Source organism: Balaenoptera physalus (assembly GCF_965194825.1).
Source record: "Balaenoptera physalus genome assembly, chromosome: 13".
In the NCBI taxonomy this organism is placed as follows: Eukaryota; Metazoa; Chordata; class Mammalia; order Artiodactyla; family Balaenopteridae; genus Balaenoptera; species Balaenoptera physalus.
This window is the reverse complement of record NC_138892.1, coordinates 20,975,843-20,996,447: the sequence shown is the minus strand read 5'-3', so window position 1 is coordinate 20,996,447 and position 20,605 is coordinate 20,975,843. Positions and strand designations below refer to the sequence as shown.

Genomic DNA, 20,605 nt, shown 5'->3' with positions numbered 1-20,605 from the left:
GCAAGTAGGACATAGAGGGTTCTGTCATTCTAATAAATTTCAGGCTTACTTTAATTTTCACTTAAAACTAATAACCTTTAAAGATTGTTTGAATTCTGCAAGTCAAAAGAGTATATCTGCTTTTAACCTATGATATTTGTGCAGTGAAAATGTGTGTTTTCTTTAACTGTCTATATATGCCCAGCTTTCTGCCGTGGAGGCATTATACTCTGACATCTCATTATTTATTTAGAGACTGATTATTAAGATTGAGTAGTAACAATTCACACTTCGCGGATTCCTTATTAAAAAGAAAGTCATGTCTCATTTCCTAGACTAGCCAGATTTATTTCACTTTTCCCCCGAGCCCTTAAAAAATGATGCCAGAGGAAAATGAAATAATAAGACAACTCACTACATTTCATCTCCCCGGGTAGTCATTCTTCCTTCCAGAGTCCTTGTTACAAGGGTTTACTCCTGTTGACCCAAGGACATTGATGAATTGTGTCCCCTTCTCTGTGTGAGTAGCAAATGATCCAGATGATCTGGGTGAGTGGACAGTATTTTCTGAGATGAGATCATTTGCCTTTGACCAGTCTCAATATATGATAAAATGGTAGGGAAAAAATATCAAAGCCAGTTCTCTTCCCAGCCTGAGTCCCATGTTACAGGATTACATTGATTAAAAATTACAGAAGATTGCTGCAGGCAAAGCATCTCCCATCCGTGACAGTTTCTTGATTAAGATTTTATCATTTTTCGGTGAGTATTAATTAACTGCCCACTGTGTTCCTAGTACAATGCTAAGTGCTATCGGCAAAGACACACAGAAGCCATGGTCTCTGGCTTTGAGAAATGCGCAGTTTCCTTCAGGAAAACCGGCCCTGCAAACTTGAGACAACTGTAAAACAAGACCATGCATAATTTGGTAACGTGTGTGATGGAGGCCAAAAGTTTTACGACAATTAGGAAAAACGGAAAGGATGGATATGGGCCAGTGCCCCTGTGGAAGGTGCGGAGCTGAGCCCTGGAAGAATAGTGGGATTTGTGTCGGCCAAAGGGAGGGGGCATGAAAAGCACAAGCAAGGTTTGAGTGGAATGAAGGTGTGGAGCAACTGGGGAATCTCATCTCTTAAATAGTTCTTGTCCTATATCTAGATTTTGCTTCCTCCATATCTCTGGAACCTGGCCACACCCCAGCATCTCCTCTACCACTGCTGCTTCCTTCACCTGTGACCTGGACTATGGCTGTTTTCCCCTACTTGGTCTCCCTTTTTCCTTTCTGGCCCTTCCACTCCATTCTCCACCCTGGAGACAGAATGTGAAACTGGTCATGTCCCCAGATTGGCTACAGTCCTCTCATGGCTTTTCATTTTTCTCAGGACAAAAATCAATGCATTTAGCATGGTCTGCAAGGCCCATCGAGGCTTATCCTGTGCCCACCTCACCAGCCTATTTCTTATTATCAGTGTTCCAGCCACACCGCCCTTATTTCACCTGGTCCCTCCTATCACAGGGCCTTTGTAGGTTCTGTTCCCTCTGCTGGAAACACTCTAGCCCGTCCCTAACCCCACCCAGTTAACTTTCATGCATCAGCCCAATAGTCACGTCCTCAGAGAAGTCTTCCCTGGCTGGAGTTGTCAGGTGGCTTTGTTATATACAGTTATCGCATTGTGTTCCCCTCCTTTGTAGCTCTTTTCCCAGTTTTGTAATTATAAGCTTATTTCTTTCATTGATTTATGTGTGTCTCCTCTGTCACTCTGCAAGCTTCATAGGAGGAGGGACCAAGCTTATTTTGCTCACCATTGTGTTCTCAGAACTTAGCACAGTTTTTTGGCACATAGTAGGTATTTTTTAATTTGTTGCATGAATAACTGAATATTTGTGTATATGAATATATGTTGGAAAAGTCTTCTGGAAGTGGAAGGTTTCTGTTGGGACACAATAGAAGATGGGATAAATAAATAATCCATGCTTTTAGGAGCCATTGAATAGTCTAGGAGGAAAGCAGCAGACAGCATTTGGAAACAGATGGTCAACATTCGTTTAGAAGGAGAATAAAAAATAATTAGAATATTCTTACATTGGACTAAGAAGTAATTAACTTCTGAGTCATGAAATTTAGCTGTTGAAAGGCATAGAAAACACAATAATGATATTTAAGAAATAAAAACCAAACTTCACAGACCACAGGGCACTAGGCAGGCTGGTTAGTCTCAGGAAAATGTTTATAGAGGTAGATGTCAATGCCTGTGGAGAGTCATCACTTAAAAGGGAAAGTTGCTCTCAGAATTGATTCATGTTGAATCTCAGTAATTAGAGTTCTTTCTTTGTAACATCTTACGATTCTAGCATTTCAAACATCTTGTAGAACTACAAAATACTGAAAGGGGTGTTTAAAGTTTTTCACAGTAATTTTGTTTACTATTTTTAAAAAAATATATGTAATTATAATACATGCATTACAAACAAACACACACTCAGAAATGGCAAAAATGAGATTATGTGTTGGCACCAACTCTTCAAACTCCCCTGGTTCCTTGTCAGTAACAGTATCATGTATAACTTCCTGAATGAGCTGGGTTTATTCTGTGTTTTCAGAACAAGCTTGCGTATAATCCTGTTCTGTTATGGAAGGGTTCATTCTATTTCTGATCTAGAGTAATAGGAAAAGAAATTTAAGTCCAGAGCTTAAATTTGGTCAAACGTTCCATTCTCTTGGCTTACTTTGTCTGCGTGGTTACCAGCAAAGCCACAACAAAGTAAAATGACTGAGCAAAGTGTTATAATGCCTAACTTTAAACACTTCAGTATAATTTGCAAGGCTGCTGTGTCTTAAACAGGCGGTACTTCGGAGAGAAGATTGGGCTGTATTTTGCCTGGTTGGGCTGGTACACCGGCATGCTCTTCCCAGCCGCTTTCATTGGATTATTTGTCTTTTTGTATGGAGTCATAACTCTGGATCACTGCCAAGTCAGGTACGGGGAGCTCTGGGTGAGCCTGCCTTTGCTTATATTTGGAGTTGGGCATTTGTGTTTTGGGGGTTTTCACAGACGATCGGCCCACTTAGCTATTCAATTTAACTTCTTTCCAATCTCTCCTGGAAAAATTCAAAACGTTCAATTCACTAGGTCTGCCCATCCATTGCTCTTGTTGCTGTGGTCTCCAGCTACCAAGGAAGCAAAGCTCACATTTATGGGTATACAAGCCAGTACATATCCACAGAACAAATCACTTTCCTTCACTGGCTCAAAGTTGCTCTTTTTCTGACTTTTTCACCTTTTTCTTTCTAACTAATACTGCAAAATAGTGGGTTAATCATCCTCTTTCTTATCAATTATGTGTTCTCACAAGGACCCTGTAAGCTGGAAAGACATCTCACCAACTTGCTGAAACCTTGTGAATAATTCAGTGTTAACAATTGTTGTCTTGGCTCTTTTGCTAGAATATAGTTTAAGGTATTCATAGAGATCTTCGTACAAGGCCGGACAGTGATCTTAAATAATAAATAAATGTGCCTTTTAGAAGTGACCTGCAAAAATATTTTAATTTCTGGGGAAATTGCTAATGAGATGTAGTTTTCTCCCAGAACTAATCCCTAGTATTTTTATTTATTCCTCCATAATTTATTCTTATTTATCATGCACATAGAAATTAAGACTGGCACTGTGAGGTATCTCATTGTTCCCATAATTCAGTATGAAATTGCTTCCAACCTGTGCGGTGTTGTGAATGACTTCTGTATAACCTGAGGTATAAACAATCAATGTTTTGCTTCATGTATTTTCCTGAGCTTAACTAATTAATATGTAAAAGCCAAGAAACAGCCTCATAAATACGTAGGTTTATCAAACTATTAAACTGTGCAGGCACTTGTTTATATTAATAACTAAGAAAAGGCTAAGAAGCTTCTGAGGGCAAAAATTTAATCTACTGAATCTTATTTACTGGTCGACTATTCTGGTGAAACTGAAGGGGAAAAAAATGCTGTTATGTCATCAAAAAGTGGTCCTTTTTTGTTCTCCTTTCCAGTAAAGAAGTCTGCCAAGCTACAGATATCATCATGTGTCCTGTGTGCGATAAATACTGTCCGTTCATGAGGCTGTCAGACAGCTGCGTTTATGCCAAGGTAATTTCAAATATGCAGCATTTTATTCAGATTGAATTTATTTATTTGTTTGTTTGTTTATATAAATTTATTTATTTATTTATTTTTGGCTGCGTTGGGTCTTCGTTTCTGTGCGCGGGCTTTCTCTAGTTGCAGCGAGCGGGAGCTACTCTTCGTTGAGTTGCGCGGGCTTCTCACTGCGGTGGCTTCTCGTTGCGGAGCATGGGCTCTAGGCACGTGAGCTTCAGTAACTGTGGCATGCGGGCTCAGTAGTTGTGGCTCGTTGGCTCTAGAGCGCAGGCTCAGTCGTCGTGGCGCATGGGCTTAGTTGCTCCATGGCATGTGGGATCTTCCCAGACCAGGGCTCGAACCTGTGTCCCCTGCATTGGCAGGCGGATTCTTAACCACTATGCCACCAGGGAAGTCCCAGATTGAATTTAATATACACCTTCCTGAGAGATGGTGGTGACCACATTCTCTCCGTCCTTTCTGGTCTTTGATTCTCAAGTTTACCTTGTAGGAGAGACTTACCTTCATCATTCAGTATTCTAATTCAGATATTTGTTTTACTGTATATGTATTTAAAATGTATTGGCTCTAATTATTATCACAGGAAGCAAATAGAACAGTTGATGGAATCAGAGAAAGTTAGGTTCAAATCTTGACTGTGCTGTTTACCACTTGTTATTGGAGGAACATGTTATTTAACCTCTTCTGAGCCTCAGTTTTCTCATCTGTAAAATGGAGAACATGATATTCATTTCACATGACTGTTTTATAAGAAATGTGATAATAAGCGTAGTGCTTAGCAAATGGTAAGGTCTCAGTAAATGACAACTGCCATCATTTTCCTCCTCTTCATCATCATTATTGTCCAAAAGACCTAGATTCAAGTTCAGGTCAGCTACTTACCTCCTTGACCTTGTACATATACAGACTCTTTGAGCCTGAGCTTTCTCTTCTCTAAAATGCAGGCAGTGATACCTGCCCTCTCTGCCCCATGGCATGTCATGAGGACCAAAGAAGATAGTATATGTGAAAGTGCTTTGAAAAAAAAATACATAACACCATTATGTCTATATGTTATTACATACCCCTTTCTGATGTTGTACCTCACTTTATTAAAATTTTAGACACATTCATCAAATTTCTAGAGTTCATTACTGAAGGGTAGTATCACTAATGCAAAGCAATGGCTGGAGTATAGACTGATGAAGACTTTTTAAGACCCACTGCCTATCAGCTTCCCCAGATTCCAGATGTAAAAGGGGTTGGCAGATTTTATGTAACGTCTACAATCACTGCAGCTTGGATCCATCTAATTGTACTGTTGGCATTGCAGAGTTTTGCTCAATTTAAGTGTGGGAACATTAGATAGGCAGCCCAGGAGACCACCCATCCATGCTGTCTCTAGCCCTGTAGGTGGCCAGTCTGGTGGGAGGAACAGCAGCCAGCTGCGATTTTACAAAGATTTGGGCTTTTAGTATGTGCTACAAGGGACCAAAAAAGCACAAAATACTCTCTCTTCCTTTGGAGAACGTACAGATAGACCTGCCTGGATGAGGACAAATTCAACAGCGTGAGCTTGGGAAATAGAGACGTGGTGAGAATCAAAAGAGGTTGGTCACTAATATAATTTTGTTTAAAGATCATGAGTTAAGCACGAATGACTCAGGTGTAAAAATCCTGCTTTGGGGGAATCTCAGGAGCCCAGTTTTGTTTGTTTGTTTGGATGGTGTTTGTTTGTTATGTGAAAGATCTGCCTGGAGTGAAATTCTTTTTTTTTTTTTAGGGGAGCTGTGATAATTCCTTAAAATAATCATCATGAATAGTTTAGAGTGCTCAGATTTTATAGGGCCTTCATTGGTCGCTTGTCCTACCAAACTCTCTAGATCTAACATAATAATAATTATAATAATAGCTAGGCAACCTACATTTATTATTTCTAATTCTCACAGCAACTTCAAGGTAGGTGTTATTATTCCCATTTTACTCAGAGACACAGAGAGGTAAAAGTTGTTTATCTGTGGTCACACAGCAGTAAGTAGCTGGCTCTTGGTTTATCTGAGTGCAAAACACGTCGCTGTGCCGTACTGAGCTTCAAGATGCTTAGATTCTAAATTTTGGATTTGCACTTGCTTAGAAACTTAGTAAAAGGAAGGCTTAAGAGCCTCAGAATGAAATAACTGAAGTTATACAGAGTCTCCTTTAGAAAAACTTATTAGAAATACCATACTGATTTAATGAGACTGAGGATGCCTAGAAATATTGGCTCAAATAGGAGCCCAGATCCAAGTCAGTCAACAGCTCTTCTCGTCAGGAATGTTTTATCCCTGACCCTTGCCCTTGTACTTGCAAGGGTCAGAAACTCAATCAAACCGGCTTAAGCAGAAAGGGATTTACTGGCTCATTTCACTGCAGAAGATACTAGACCAGCTCACACTGTCTGCGCAGGAGGACCTCATGCCTAGAACTGGTCATCCAGGTCCTCAGATCTCACTCTCTGGCCACCTGTCTACGTGATGATTCTGTAGACAGGTTCCCTTCTCATGACGGGAAAGATAGCTGCTGAGCTTCACAGCCCCAGGCCTCCATCTTCCTTCCTGTATCTCCCTAAACATATTTGTACGCTTATTTTAAATTCTTGATCTGCTGTTACAGGATGTCTGTTTCAGAAGGTCTATCTGGCCTACTTTGGAATGTTTTGGAGGCAGCTGTCTTCCCCAGGTATTCTGTTATTTTGGCCTGTGCGGTGCTTGTCCCATGGAGGTATCGACCACTTTGGGTGAAGGTCAGAGGCCAGGTCAGTCCTGGTGAGTTTACAGAGAGAAGAGGACAATGTGTCCCAGGCACCACTGGGTGCTGTCACTCTGTCAGAGGACTTTTCTGGTCAGAGTTTCATTTTTAAGCCTGCTTAGAACAAAGCGGAATTGGAAGGAGGCGCTCTCCCTTAATTGTAACTACCAGCCCTGGGGTTTAAAAGGGAAAGGACTGAGAAGTGAATGTCCGAGGCCAGCCGGCCGGGCAGCACCTACATTCATCATCTCTCCAACAAAGCGGGACTCTTTGAGCATCCCTGATACTACGCCCAAGAATACCAGCACTTGTGATCTGACCTGTTGCAGCTGATTTCTGAGGGAGGGGAAACTAATTTTCCAATGCCATTGAGGGAGAGGCTAGATTGGAACTTATGTATTTCTCTAACCTGTGTTCTCACTCTGCTTGGGAACCACTACCACTCCCCGCCATCACACACACACACACCCCAGTTTAAGGTAACTTTCTCTTTCCCCTGGCATTTCTCAGGATCTTGGTTTGTGTGTTTTTGTGTTTTGTCAGTTCCTGAAATCTACTCTCCTGCTTCTCCAGGTTTGATTTTGGCAGAGGGAGCCATCAGCCTGTCCTAGCTTACCATCTTAGGAGGAACTAGAAGTCCCTATTAATTCACCCTGATTCACATATTTCCAAATCGGTAACTGCAGCGGGAAAATGTGTCTCTCCGAGTGTTTTCATACCAGTCCCAGGGAAGGACTCCGATTGGTTGTACTTGAGCCATGTTACCCAGAGAAGGAGGAAAAATGATCCCCACAGCCTAAAACAATGACAACCACAATCCGTTCCAGAATCTTCCCTGATGGTGCAGGGAGTGTCCACCAGGAAATACCCTAGGAGGGAGCACGAACCAACCACTTACCACCGAGGCTTTCAGGCTTGATTTGATGCTGACCACCTGATATACATAGTGTAACACTCCTTCTGGCATCGAAATAAGTTGGCCTTAGACTTTTGTCTCACACTAGGTGTTTGAATGCTTCCCATCTCTCCTGTGTTTAAAGAAAATAAAGTAATAAACTTTTGGAAAATTTTGAAATACTTCACAATCTGAAATAATAGGAAAAGACCTGTTTATACTTGGCACGTTCTCCAAGGGACAGTAAAGTATACTTTATAGAGAGCTATAAAGCACCAAAAAAAAAAGGTTATGCTTTACGAATGTACCAGTCATCATTTCAATTTGGCTTGACGTTGGTGTGATTTATCCTGGAGGTGGAAATGAGCTTGGCAGTGTTACAGCAAAAATAGATATTTTTGCTTTCTGCTATGATGATTGCAATAGAATATATTATTCTAACAATAAAGTATTTGCTAGCTGTCTTTGTGTTATGTGTAAGAGGTAAATGTAATGATACCTGAGGCTTTAATAAGGGTAGAAGTGGTTTGTGTTAATGGGTTTCTCTTCTTTATAATGCCGTAGTCCAGAGGGCAGCCCAGAAAATGTTTGCTCAAAACTACACACACAAAATGGCCATGTTTTCAAAGAGAATAAATGAAGCATTAAAAATAGTGCTGGGGAAATCAGAAACCTTTACGGCAGCAACATTAATACCTGCCTGGTCTTTTTTTTTTTTAATTTATTTAATTTATTTATTTTTGGCTGTGTTGGGTCTTCGTTGCTGTGCACGGGCTTTCTCTAGTTGTGGCGAGCAGGGGCTACTCTTTGTTGAGGTGCGCAGTCTTCTCATTGAGGTGACTTCTCTTGTTGCGGAGCACAGGCTCTAGGCGTGTGGGCTTCAGTAGTTGTGGCACGTGGGCTCAGTAGTTGTGGCTTGCAGGCTCTAGAGTGCAGCCTCAGTAGTTGCGGCGCACGGGCTTTGCTGTTCCGCGGCATGTGGGATATTCCCGGACCAGGGCTCGAACCCGTGTCCCCTGCATTGGTAGGTGGATTCTTAACCACTGTGCCACCAGGGAAGCCCCCTACCTGGTCTTAAATATAAATCTATCCACATGAGATATGCATGTGTATTAGTTTTTATAATGTGCAAAAGGAAATTCTTAATAGCACCATTGGGGCTGCTGATAAATGCTCAACTAAGTGATAGCCCCATAAATGGAACAAATTCTCCTTTCCATATCCAAACTATTTCACAGAAAAAAATCCCTTCTTCCTTATGGTCCAAAAGGAATATCCCTGTCAAATTCATTGCATTGTCAGAGCTATTTTTACAGAACATGAAAAAAAAAAACACGTGAATTGCAGTATTGTATATAGGAAATTAGTTTAACTATGACTCATAATGTTCCCAGGTAACCCACCTTTTTGACAATGGAGCCACTGTCTTCTTTGCTGTTTTCATGGCAGTCTGGGGTAAGTGTTCTACATTCGTATAACTTGTTCCCATCATCTGCTCTATGATACATTCCTTTAAAGTCTGATTTTGGATATGAGAGGAAGAAGCTTGAGTAAATTCAGTTGGCTGTTGTATTAGGCACAAGTCGATAAATAATTCATTTGGTTTATTTTAAAAGTGATGTTGTAGAGGAGAACATGTCTTATTTCTCTTAAGCCTTCAACAGTTTCATCAGCATTCCATTATTGGAGTAAAATTCACCTTCTGTTGGAGACAAAAATAAAGCTTATGGTATACCAAGAGGTCTGCTGAGACCTGAGTACCCATCTTAGTATATATAGCACTTTCTGTTGTGAGTGGAATCTTTTCATCTGACTAATATGTGAGTACCCACCTCTAGGCTTCTTCCAGTTCTGGTCAAAATGACTCCTCATAAACTAGATCTACTCACAATACTGAATTGAGTCCTTCTAAATCACTTCAAGCCAATAGCCCTATAATAACAAGGTATGATGGAACATTCACTTAAAAGAATTCCTTAGCCCAAAGAAGTTACTTAACCCACTTTTTGGTAAAATGGGTTTAATAATATCTTCCTAGTCAAATAATTATAGAGCTCTAATTTAATAGTATAGAAAAGAGTCTGGACAAATACATAATGAACGATGAATGGCGGTTACCTTTGGAGAGGAGGTTGCCTTTCATGGAAAGGTAGGTGGCCAGTGATGAGAGTCAGGCCTTTTACACTATATATTTTCTGTTTGGTTTGAATTTTTTGACAATGATTATGCATTTTTTCTAGAACTTAAAAAGCCAAAATTTGAATTTTGAGGTTATAGAACTCTACTAACTCAAGGCTTAGGTTCATGTTGTTCCTTATGTATGGAATGAATATCAGAATCTTTGCCATCTTTCAGGGCCTAGCTGAAGTGGCATCTTCTCCAGCCAGAAGATGTCTTCCTCCTCTGAATTTCCATAGCATTTGGTTTATGCCATTCTTTGGGCACTAATAATGATTTGCATACACAATTTTTCTCCCCTAATAGGTTCATGGTCCTCAAGGACTATTATGGTCATGGAAAACCTTATGCATTTCTTTTGAAGACAGAGAGATTAATATTCATTAGATGGGTGGATGGATAAATGGATGGATTGGGGAAAAAAGAAGGGAAAGAGAAGAAAATTACCGAAAGAGTTTCTTTATAAGACAATCAATATGTTTAACTGGTCTCTTTGGCATGTAGAAATATAAAACCTTGTTTTCTTTGGGAGGTTTGTTCTAGATATGTTATGTCTTCTTTACCTCGAGCTCTTCAAAAGCAAATTGTCCCACCCACCGCAGCTCTGTTGAAGGAACATTTTTGAACCCTATCACTCCAGCCCCTTTCACCCAGTGGGCATTTGTCCCAAGAATAGTCAAACCATAGGTTGGTGAGTGGCCTGAGAGAAGGTTCTGCCCAAACAGGAACTGGCAATGCCACCCAGAGTCTTATTCTTAAGAATGTGGATTGGCAAATGTGGAGCGACACAAGAGAGTTAGCAGTAGAAACAGGCACTGAAAGATGCAGAGAGGGAAGAAACGGGAGGGAGGAAGGGAGAGAGAGAGATTGAGATTGACCAGCAGGTAGAATTGGGGACCAGGAGGAATTATGAGCAGGTTGAGTTTATGAGAAATTGAACCTAGAAATAAGCAGAAGCAAAGAACTAGTGGAAAAAATGAGAATAGAGGGTACAGAAGCCAACTAGTAGCCATCTGGGAGAAAATGCAAGACAATCCCCCAAAGAGAAGCAAAGAAAGAGTGTGGCCAAGTCATGTTATTAGTGGAGTATCAGGGTGAAGACCCAGGGTCTCTTGTGGCTGTAGTCTCTCAAGCTGCTGGCTTCCATATCCTGTCTGAATAGGTCCAGTCTTTTAATTCCCATGGGATTCCTGCCTCCCTTGGTGGGCCTTGCGAAAGCCCTCACTATTTGTGCTACCCCTTACTGCATCTCTTGCAAACCAAGGAAGCTAACCATAATAGAGTTTTGGTTACAGGAATGACCTCTCAGGTCAAGAATGTGTATCTGGCTTTTCTAGAACATATTAGTATTGGTAGCCATGATCACGAAATATAATAAGACATCCAGTACTTCAGCTTTGCCATGATCACAAATGAGGAGACTCTGGAAAATGTATTCATTTCCTAAACCAGTGGTTCCCAAACTTTTTCAAGTCATGACACACATAGAAAATGATAATATTTGCACAGAATGCTGTTGTCCGTGAAGGAACCTGCTCATGGCCAGGGATAATACTGCCCTAAGAATCTTAGCCTCCCCCAAAACTGATGGGATTATCACCTCTGGCAGACCGATAATCCATTCCTGGCGCACATATTGGGAAGCTCTGTTTTGGGCTACTGGTCTACTGTGTAATAGGTTAATACTTCTGTCGAGAGAGTGGTATTCGGAAGAATTAACACACAAAACTCCCTTATCCATTTCAGTGTTCCACCAATTTTACATATACTTTGACTGAAATAATATTTTCTTCTCCCACAGTTACCCAGAAGTAAAATCCTGGTAGAATGATAATAGTCTATAAGGTAGAGGTTGTCATCTCCACCCCTCACCCAGTACCACCATTGTAAAGGGGATGGCATCCCTTTCTTGCAAGTTGGAATGTCTTATACTGGGGATAACAGACAGACTTTTTATTTTATCTCTGCCACCCTCAGTGGACTGATAGTGACTTCCTGGAGCATGGAGGCTGCAAGTAGGTGGGCTGGAGATCTGACGGTCCTTGTGCCGTGGAGGGTACTCAGTAAGAATCTGATAGATGTTTTGTAATAACCTTTGAGCAAAGGGAACATTTTAGGGCCATTCCAGGCAACGCAAGCCTGGAGTAATTCATTTTCTGAATTGCTTTGTCTTCGTGGACAACTTATTACTTAAATCTTGTATTGTTCCCAGTTTGAGAAAAAGAATCATTTACCCCAGGTGTTTGTTTGTAGGTAGGGCTTTGCCTTTTGCAGAAATCTAGAATAGCCAATAACAGTAATAGTTAGAATAATAGCATACACTTATTGAGGGCTTACTATATTAAGCATTGTTCAGTATCATCTCAGGTAATCTGTATAGCAACCTTTGAGGAAGGGGCTGTTACTATTCCCATGTGATAGATGAGAAAATTGAGGCAGTAGCTAGAAGAAAGTGGTAAAGCCAAGAGTTAAATTAGACAAGCTTTTAGCTCCTCCACTCCACTGCTAGGACCATGTGCTGTCTGTAATCCTGTTTGCTTCTGTTTCACGGATCTGAACTTTAAAATAAAGGACTGTTACACTCGTCCCGAGCCCAGTATAAACGCTGCTTTGTGACGGTGGTGTTCTATAAAAGCGTATCAGTTCTAACAGAGCTCGGTTTAATGGTCTCAGGATCGTCCTTTACAGTTGACAAGTTACAACATTTAGGAAAACAAATGCACTTTATTTTCGGGAAATTGCTAGATATGGAGATGATGAGAACAAATGTAAGGGGTTTACAAGCCCTCAGAAGGGATGGGGTTGGTGTGTCTGTTTTGTTGCCTTTTGCTTTGTATGTTCACCAGAGAAACAATAAGGCTCCATTTGGAAAGTCTGTAGTTGCTGGAAGGGCCTTTGTGTGGGGTTAGAAATCTTGACAGAACTCCACCACCTTTGTTCTTGTTCACACTCGTGTGATGGCAGGGCCTCCTAGGGACTATTCTGGGAGCCTAGCGCTCTGGGCTTGAATCAGAGTGGCTCTTTCGTCAATGATCATTTTGGTTCAGAAAGATTCAAGGGACAGAACAATTATGGTCTAAATTAGCTCTCTCCCTAGGGGAAAAAAAATGAGTCATTAGGGAGTTTGATACTGGCAGAGACTTGCCAGGAAGCATATTATCTTGCTCTGTTCTTTGTTTCTGTTTTCTTTTTTTCTTTTTTATTCTTCTTCCTTTTTTTTTTCCCCTCTTTCAAGTGTTGCCAAAAATTAAATTATCCCCAGTAAACAAACAAATCGAGGTCCTCAGAGCTTTCCAATCAAAATCACAAGATTGCGGTTGTTTAAATGCAAATTCAAAGATTCTGCATATGGTCCCATCAGTAATTTAAGAATGAAGTATGTTTCATTTTTTGAAAATAAATTTTATAATAATTTGCCTTTTGTTTTTAGATATTTACACTAATTTTATTTTTATAATCTTATCTATATATCCAATGAAAAATGGTGATTGTATATTCAGAAAATGAAAATGTATACATTTACTAAATGCCAACTACGTGTGTAGCTGCAGTCACATATGACACCTCATCAATTTCTCATGACCCACCAGGAAGAAATTCCTATCTCCATCTTATAGATGAGGATATTCAGGCTCAGAGAGGTTATGCAACTTACCTAAGATTACCCAGCAGCTGGTAAGTGGTGGAGTCTGGATTTTAAACCAGATTTCGTCTGCCAAACTCCAGAGTCATTCTGAAGTATGTCCACTGTGGCCTGCACCTCCTATAGGATGTTATGAGATTTCATTACTCAGCAGACAGTGCATATTCGCTGTCCCTTGGCACTGGGTATACCTAAGAAATGAGTAAGGTGTGATCTCTGCTTTCAGAAGTTGGTAATTATAATACTAGGTGTTAGGTCCAATTTTTTTTTTTTAATAAATTTATTTATTTATTTATGGCTGTGTTGGGTCTTCGTTTCTGTGCGAGGGCTTTCTCTAGTTGCGGCGAGCGGGGGCCACTCTTCATCGCGGTGCGCGGGCCTCTCACTGTCGCGGCCTCTCTTGTTGCGGGGCACAGGCTCCAGATGCACAGGCTCAGTAGTTGTGGCTCACGGACCTAGTTGTTCCACAGCATGTGGGATCTTCCCAGACCAGGGCTCGAACCCGTGTCCCCTGCATTGGCAGGCAGACTCTCAACCACTGCGCCACCAGGGAAGCCCTTAAGTCCAATTTATAAAGAGACAGTGAGGGTCCATGCAGCCAACTTCCTGAGGCAAAAAGGAAAAGCAGAAAAGGTTTCACCCAAGAATAGATATTGGAACAAAGTCTTAAATTTGCCAGGCAAATAAGTGGAGTTGGGGGAGGTATGAATAACATTCTGAGCTGAGAACAGTGTGAGCAAAACTCTGAAAAGGAATGCTTAGACATTACATGTGCTAGGGACATAGAATGTGTCTTAGTTTCCTAGGGGGTGCTGTAACAATATACCACAAACTGGGTGGCTTAAAACCCCAGAAAGTTATCCTTTCACAGTTCTGGAGACTAGATGTCTGAAATCAAGGTGTCAACAGTGTTGATTCCTTTGGGAGGCTCTGTGCGGGAATCTGTTCCATGCGTCTCTCTTAGATTCTTGTGCTGGCCAGCGGACCTTGGCATTCCTTGGCTTGGAGAGAACATGGCTCCAATCTCTGCCCCCATCTTCACCTGCATTCTCCCCATGTCTCTGTTGTCTTCACATGGCGGTCTTCTTATATGAGGATACTAATCATATTAGATTAAGGGCCCACCTTACGCCAGTATGAACTCAACTAGTTAATCTGCAGTTATTTTATTTCCAAATAAGGTGACATTCTGAGGTCGGAGCTTAGGACACCAACATATTTTTTTGCAAGGGGGACACAATTCAACCATAACAGAGTACATGTTGAAGCCTGAGTTCTGCTTATCACACGGCATCTGTAGCACAACAGAGAACCATGGCTTCACCCTGTAGGCAGCAGAAAGCCAGTTGAAGTTGTAAACTGGGGAGTGACATCATCAGTTGTGTTTAGGAAGCAACTGTGGCAACAGTGTGGGGAGGAGTGAAAGTGGGGACCAATAGGTAGCAGGTAGCCACTGAGAAGGCTGTTCCAGTGCTCAGTTAAAACATTATGCAGAATTGGGTGTCAGGGAAGATCTTAATTACAGAATAAAAACAAATATATTGGGCTTCCCTGGTGGCACAGTGGTTAAGAATCCACCTGCCAATGCAGGGTACATGGGTTCGAGCCCTGGTCAGGGAAGATCCCACATGCCGCAGACTAACTAAGCCCATGTACCACAGCTACTGAGCCTGCGCTCTAGAGCCTACGAGCCACAACTACTGAGCCCGCGTGCCACAGCTACTGAAGCCTGCACGGCTAGAGCCCATGCTCCGCAACAAGAGAAGCCACCACAATGAGACGCCCGCGCACCGCAACAAAGAGTAGCCCCCGCTCAGCACAACTAGAGAAAGCCCGTGCACAGCAACAAAGACCCAACGCAGTCACAAATAAGTAAAAATAAATAAATTTTTTAAAAAACAAATATATCATAAACATATATAAACATAAACATATATTATACATAAATATATTTTCCTTGCTTTAGTTGTTTGTGACAGACAAAAGTTGGAAATAACCTAAATATCCAACAATAGAATGGTTAAGGAAATTATAAGTAGCCATTAAAAATCGTCTTTCAAAGCATATAATAACGTAACACAAAGCTATATTTAACTTTTTTTAATGTAGGATACAAAGTATACAAATAAAGTGTGATTTCGGGTATAGAAGCATTACTGAGTCCAAACTCCTACGGCTCACTGCATGACAGGCCAATAAATCGAGAGATGAGATACTGGGGCAAAGAATAGTGACTTTATTCAAAAAGCCAGAAGACTGAGAAGATGGTGGACTGGTGTCCCAAAGAACTATCTTGCCTGGATTTCGATGCTAGTTTCTTTTGTAGAACAAAGAGAGGGGAGGTGAGGAGGAAGAATAAAAAAGGCTATAAGTCATTGCACGTATTTCATAGTTCTGGCCAGACTCTGGAGGGGATGTGTTAATTTCTTCTTTCCTGCAGCCATTCACAGTTGGGCCTGGTCAAAATGTTTCCTGTGAGCTAAACAAAGGTATTTTATATTATATTAATGGTGGTGTTCTCTGGGTGATAGGATTATAGCACATCTTTATGAGTTTTAGTTAGGTATAATTCACATAAAATAAAATCCAGTGATTTTAAGTGTACATTTTGACGTTATGTCAAACATATATAGTCATGTGACCGTCACTGTAATGATGACATAGAATATTTTGATTCTCCAGAAAGTTTCTTCAAGCCTCTGAAGTCAGCCCCTTGGCAACCTCAAACCTGCTTTCTATCACTATAGTTTACTCTGTTCTAGAATTGCATACAAATAGAATCTTTCACTATTTAGCATTTTGTTTCTGGCTTCTTCCACTAAGATTAAAGCTGTTGAGATTCATTTATATTGTTGCATATGTTTTAGTTTGTTCTTTTTAGTACAGAATAGTATTCCATTGCCTGATATATACCAAAATTTGTTTATTCATTTTATCCGTTTATCCAAATGTTGATAAACATTTGGATTCAATCCAGTTTTTAGCTATTATGAATACCTCTGAGACTTAATGGCTATTATAAAATTTTTTGCACGTTTGCATAAAAGTCTTTGTATCTATTTCTTCTGGGAAAATAATTAGGAGTGGCATTGCTGGATCATAGAATAAGGGAATGTCTAACTTTATAAAAAATTGTTTTCTGAAGTAGCTGTGCCATTGTGCATTCCCAGTAGCATTATATGAGAGCTCCAGGTGTTCCACATCCTCACAAACACCTGGAATTATTAGTCTTTATAATTTTAGTCATCCTAGTGGGTATATAGTGTTATCCCACTGTGGTTTTAATTTGCATTTCCCTGAAGACTAGTGATGTTGAACATCTTTCCGTGAGCTTGTTTGCAATCTGCACATCTTTAGTGAAGTGTTTGTTCAAATGCCCATTTGTTATTGGGTTGTTTGTCTTCTTATTTTTAAGTTAAAAGAGTTATTTATATAATCTGAGTAGAAGTCCTTAAGCATACATATGTTTGCAAATATTTTTCCCAGTTCGTGGCTTTCATTTTTATGTTCTTAATGGTATCTTTTAAAAAGCAAGAGCTTGGAATTCACTGGCAGTCCAGTGGTTAGGACTCCGTGCTTCCAACTGCAGAGGGCACAGGTTTGATCCCTAGCTGGGGAACTAAGATCCCACATACCTTGTGGCATAGCCAATCAATCAATCAATCAATAAATAGTTTAAAATAAATAAATAAATAAAAGGCAAGAGTTTTTATTTTTGATATATTCTGATTTAATTTTTTCTTTTATTCTGTGATTTTTGTTTTTTTAAGAACTCTTTGCCAAACTCAAGGTCCCTAAGATTTTCTTCTATATTTTCTTCTATAGAGCTTGTAGTTTTAGATCATATATTTAGGTCCATGAGTTATTTCAAGTTGATTTTTGTATACAGTGTAAGGTAAGGGTCAGATCCATTTTTTTGCATGTATGGATATCCAGTTGTTCCAGTACTACTTGCTGAAAGATTATCCTTTTCTTCCTTGAATTTTCTTGGCATGTTTTGGTTGAAAATCAGTTGGCCGTGTATAGGTCTATATGTGAAATTTTTTTCTGTTTGATCTATATGTGTACTTTTATGTAATAACACTGTCTTGATTATTACAGCATAATAGTAAGCTTTGAAATCTTCCTCTTTTTTTTTTTTTTTTGTATTTTATGCTGTTTTATACAGCTGTATGAATGTTCCTGCATTTTACACAAAAAGATTTACCAATGCCGTTTTCCAAGTTACATTTCTTTTTTTTTTTTTTCCACACACACACACTGTATTTTATTTTTACAAGAGATAAATAGACTGTCACCAAGCATTGCACATGGATGACCACAACAAAAGCAACAATGATTGCAATTACCAAACATGAAACACACTCATACTATGTCATAATATTGACATTCAGTCCAGTAATCCTCCACTGTAACAGCTCCTTTACTTTGCAGTGAAAATTGATTTGTATATTCTTTGCCTCTGAGTCCTTGTGGGATTTTTTTTTTTTTTAATTTAGAGAGAAAGTCACAAAAATTATACTCGTCCTCATCAGTTCACTCAGTCCCATGTAATTAATTGTTGTTTTTCATCTTGATCTTTTGTTAGCACTTTTATGAGTTCATCAGTTTTTTAAAAATTTTAAACAATTTTTTAAAAAATTGTTTGTTCTACTTTAGGTCCTTTGCATTTCCATATAAATTTTAGAATTAACTTGTCAATTTTTACCCCCCAAAAATGCTGATATTTGATTGTGATTGAGTTGAATCAATAAATCAATTTGGGAATACTGAAGACTTACTATCAAATATTTCTACCCATGAATGTCATTTAGCTTTTCATTTATTTAATTGTTCTATGGTTTCTTTAAGCAATGTTATGTAATTTCCAATGTACAGGTCTTGCATGTTCTTAAAAAATTTTCCAGAATCATATTGTCTAGTACTCCAATTACATGTATGTTAGACTGCTGAATATTATCCTACAGGTTACTTATACTTTGGTCACCCTTTTTCAGTCTTTTTAGTCTTTGTGTTCTCCATGCTCCTTTTTATATTGTTTCTATTGATTTGTCTTCAGGTTCACTGATCTTTTCTTCTGTAAAAGCTAATCTTCTGTTAATCCTATCCAGTGTATTTTTCTTTTCATATCTTGCATTTTTCATCTCAGATTTTAATCAATTGGATCTTTTTGTATATTTTATCACTTTCCCCATTGTGTTCAGGTTTTTATCTACCTTCTTGACATACGAAGCATATTTATGATACAGTTGATTCTTGAACAACACAGATTTGAACTGCACAGGTCCACTTATATGCAGATTTTTTTTCAGTAAATATGTACTGCAGTACTACATGATCAGCAATTGGTTGAATCCACAGATGTGGAACTGCTGATACGGAAGGCCTACTATAAAGTTATATGTGAATTTTTCAACTGCGTGGGGGTTGGCACCCCTAACCCCAACACTGTTCAAGGGCCAACTGTATTTGTTTTGTCATCCTTGCTCTGTCATTTCTAGGCTGTCAGTCTGAGATTGATTGAATTTTCTCTTAGTTATAGGTTTTATTTTCCTGCTAATTTGCATTCCTGGTAATTTTTTATTCAGTGCCGGAAAGTAAAGTGTTGAGTTTTTGGTTTTTGTTGTGTTTCTTTAGTGCTCACTTTGTTCAGGCATGCAGTTAACTAACTTGCAGCCCTGTTTGATCCTTTTGAAACTTGTGTTTAGCTTGTTTATTGTAAGTCCAGAGACTTACAATAGTCCACAACTAAGGCATCACCTTTAGTAGGCCTCTTATAATACCTATGTATTATAATACTCTGCATTCTGACTAGTGGGATTGTGAACTACTTCTGGCCCTCTGTGAACTCTGAGGATTGTTTAGCTACCAAGCAGCCTCATGTAGTTGCACCCCATGCATGTCAAGAGTAGAGGGGACCTTGTTGCTGATATTGCAGCTTTCTTTTAGTATAGCTCCTTCCTCTCTGGTATTCTGCCCCATAGATAATTGCCAACTCACCCTCCCTACTCAATCTCTGTCTCCCCAGCTCAGTAAGACCACTAGGCTCTGTTTTTGTTCTCCCTGCCTGAACTGTAGCCTGGGAACTGCCTAGAAGCAATGAGTTGGTATGCTCCTAGGGCCCACCTCATTTATTTTTCTCTCGGTGTCACAGGTTTGCACTGTCTCTTGTCCAGTGCTGATAACAGCTATTTCTTATATTGTAGTAGTTAATCCTCATGAGTGGAAGCGAAAGTCCTCAGCCTGTTGCAGTTTAATGGCTTTGTATAGAAGGGAAGCATACCCTCAGACAAGGCCTCAGAGAATTGTGGTTCCCTGGAGAAACTGCCATGATCCATGGTGTCTCCTAGGCATTACCAGTTCAGAAGCACTGTTGGAATACCCAGAGCTAATCTGACCTGGGGATACAGACTCTTCTAAACTCTGCAAACACCAGTGCATAACCTAGAATGTGAAAATACAGGTATATGGTAGTAAATATTATTTTATAATGACCATCACATTATTCCTCTGTCAGGAAACTTGGGAAACCAAATTAATCACCATATGTTGTTTGAGCATGGGAATCAGTACAGCTAGCAAAATCCCTAGAACATCAAAAGAATGCAATTAATAATTGTTAAATGAACAAAAGAGGGGAGCAAGAACTATTTTTTTCTGCTTGATTAATCATTCTTATCCCATGTCGGGATACCTTTCTAATATCTACATTAGATGAAACTACCAAATTTGTGTTCTTAGACCCTTGTTTTTCCTCAGCTACCCTTTTTTTCCCCTATCTAGACACACTGACTTTCTCCAGAAGAGGTCCCAATGCCAGTAATAGTTTCGGCTTCTTAAAATGTAGTCACATTCCTGTCCTTCCTGGATCCTGAGATTACCCTCATCCTGGCATTTTAGAGTGTTTCACAAACTCTCTAGTCACTCATTTATATTCATTTGTATTATTACTTCCAATGGCCTACCTCAAGTGTTGCAAATTGGCAACCCATAAAAATATTCTGTT

The 20,605-nt window shown here is 39.8% G+C and overlaps 1 protein-coding gene across 7 annotated transcripts in view; it reads left to right on the top strand.

The window, feature by feature from the left end:
* Positions 1 to 20,605, top strand: part of ANO4 (anoctamin 4) — a 458,290-nt gene that overhangs the window by 353,244 nt on the left and 84,441 nt on the right. For 6 of the 7 annotated variants that reach the window (XM_082419366.1, XM_082419364.1, XM_082419365.1 and 3 more), the window contains 3 exons: positions 2,823 to 2,957; positions 4,012 to 4,108; positions 9,173 to 9,233. In XM_082419366.1, coding sequence (XP_082275492.1) covers positions 2,823 to 2,957; positions 4,012 to 4,108; positions 9,173 to 9,233 — 293 coding nt within the window. The remainder of the gene's footprint in view (positions 1 to 2,822; positions 2,958 to 4,011; positions 4,109 to 9,172; positions 9,234 to 20,605) is intronic. The other variant, XM_082419367.1, reaches the window with a different exon arrangement.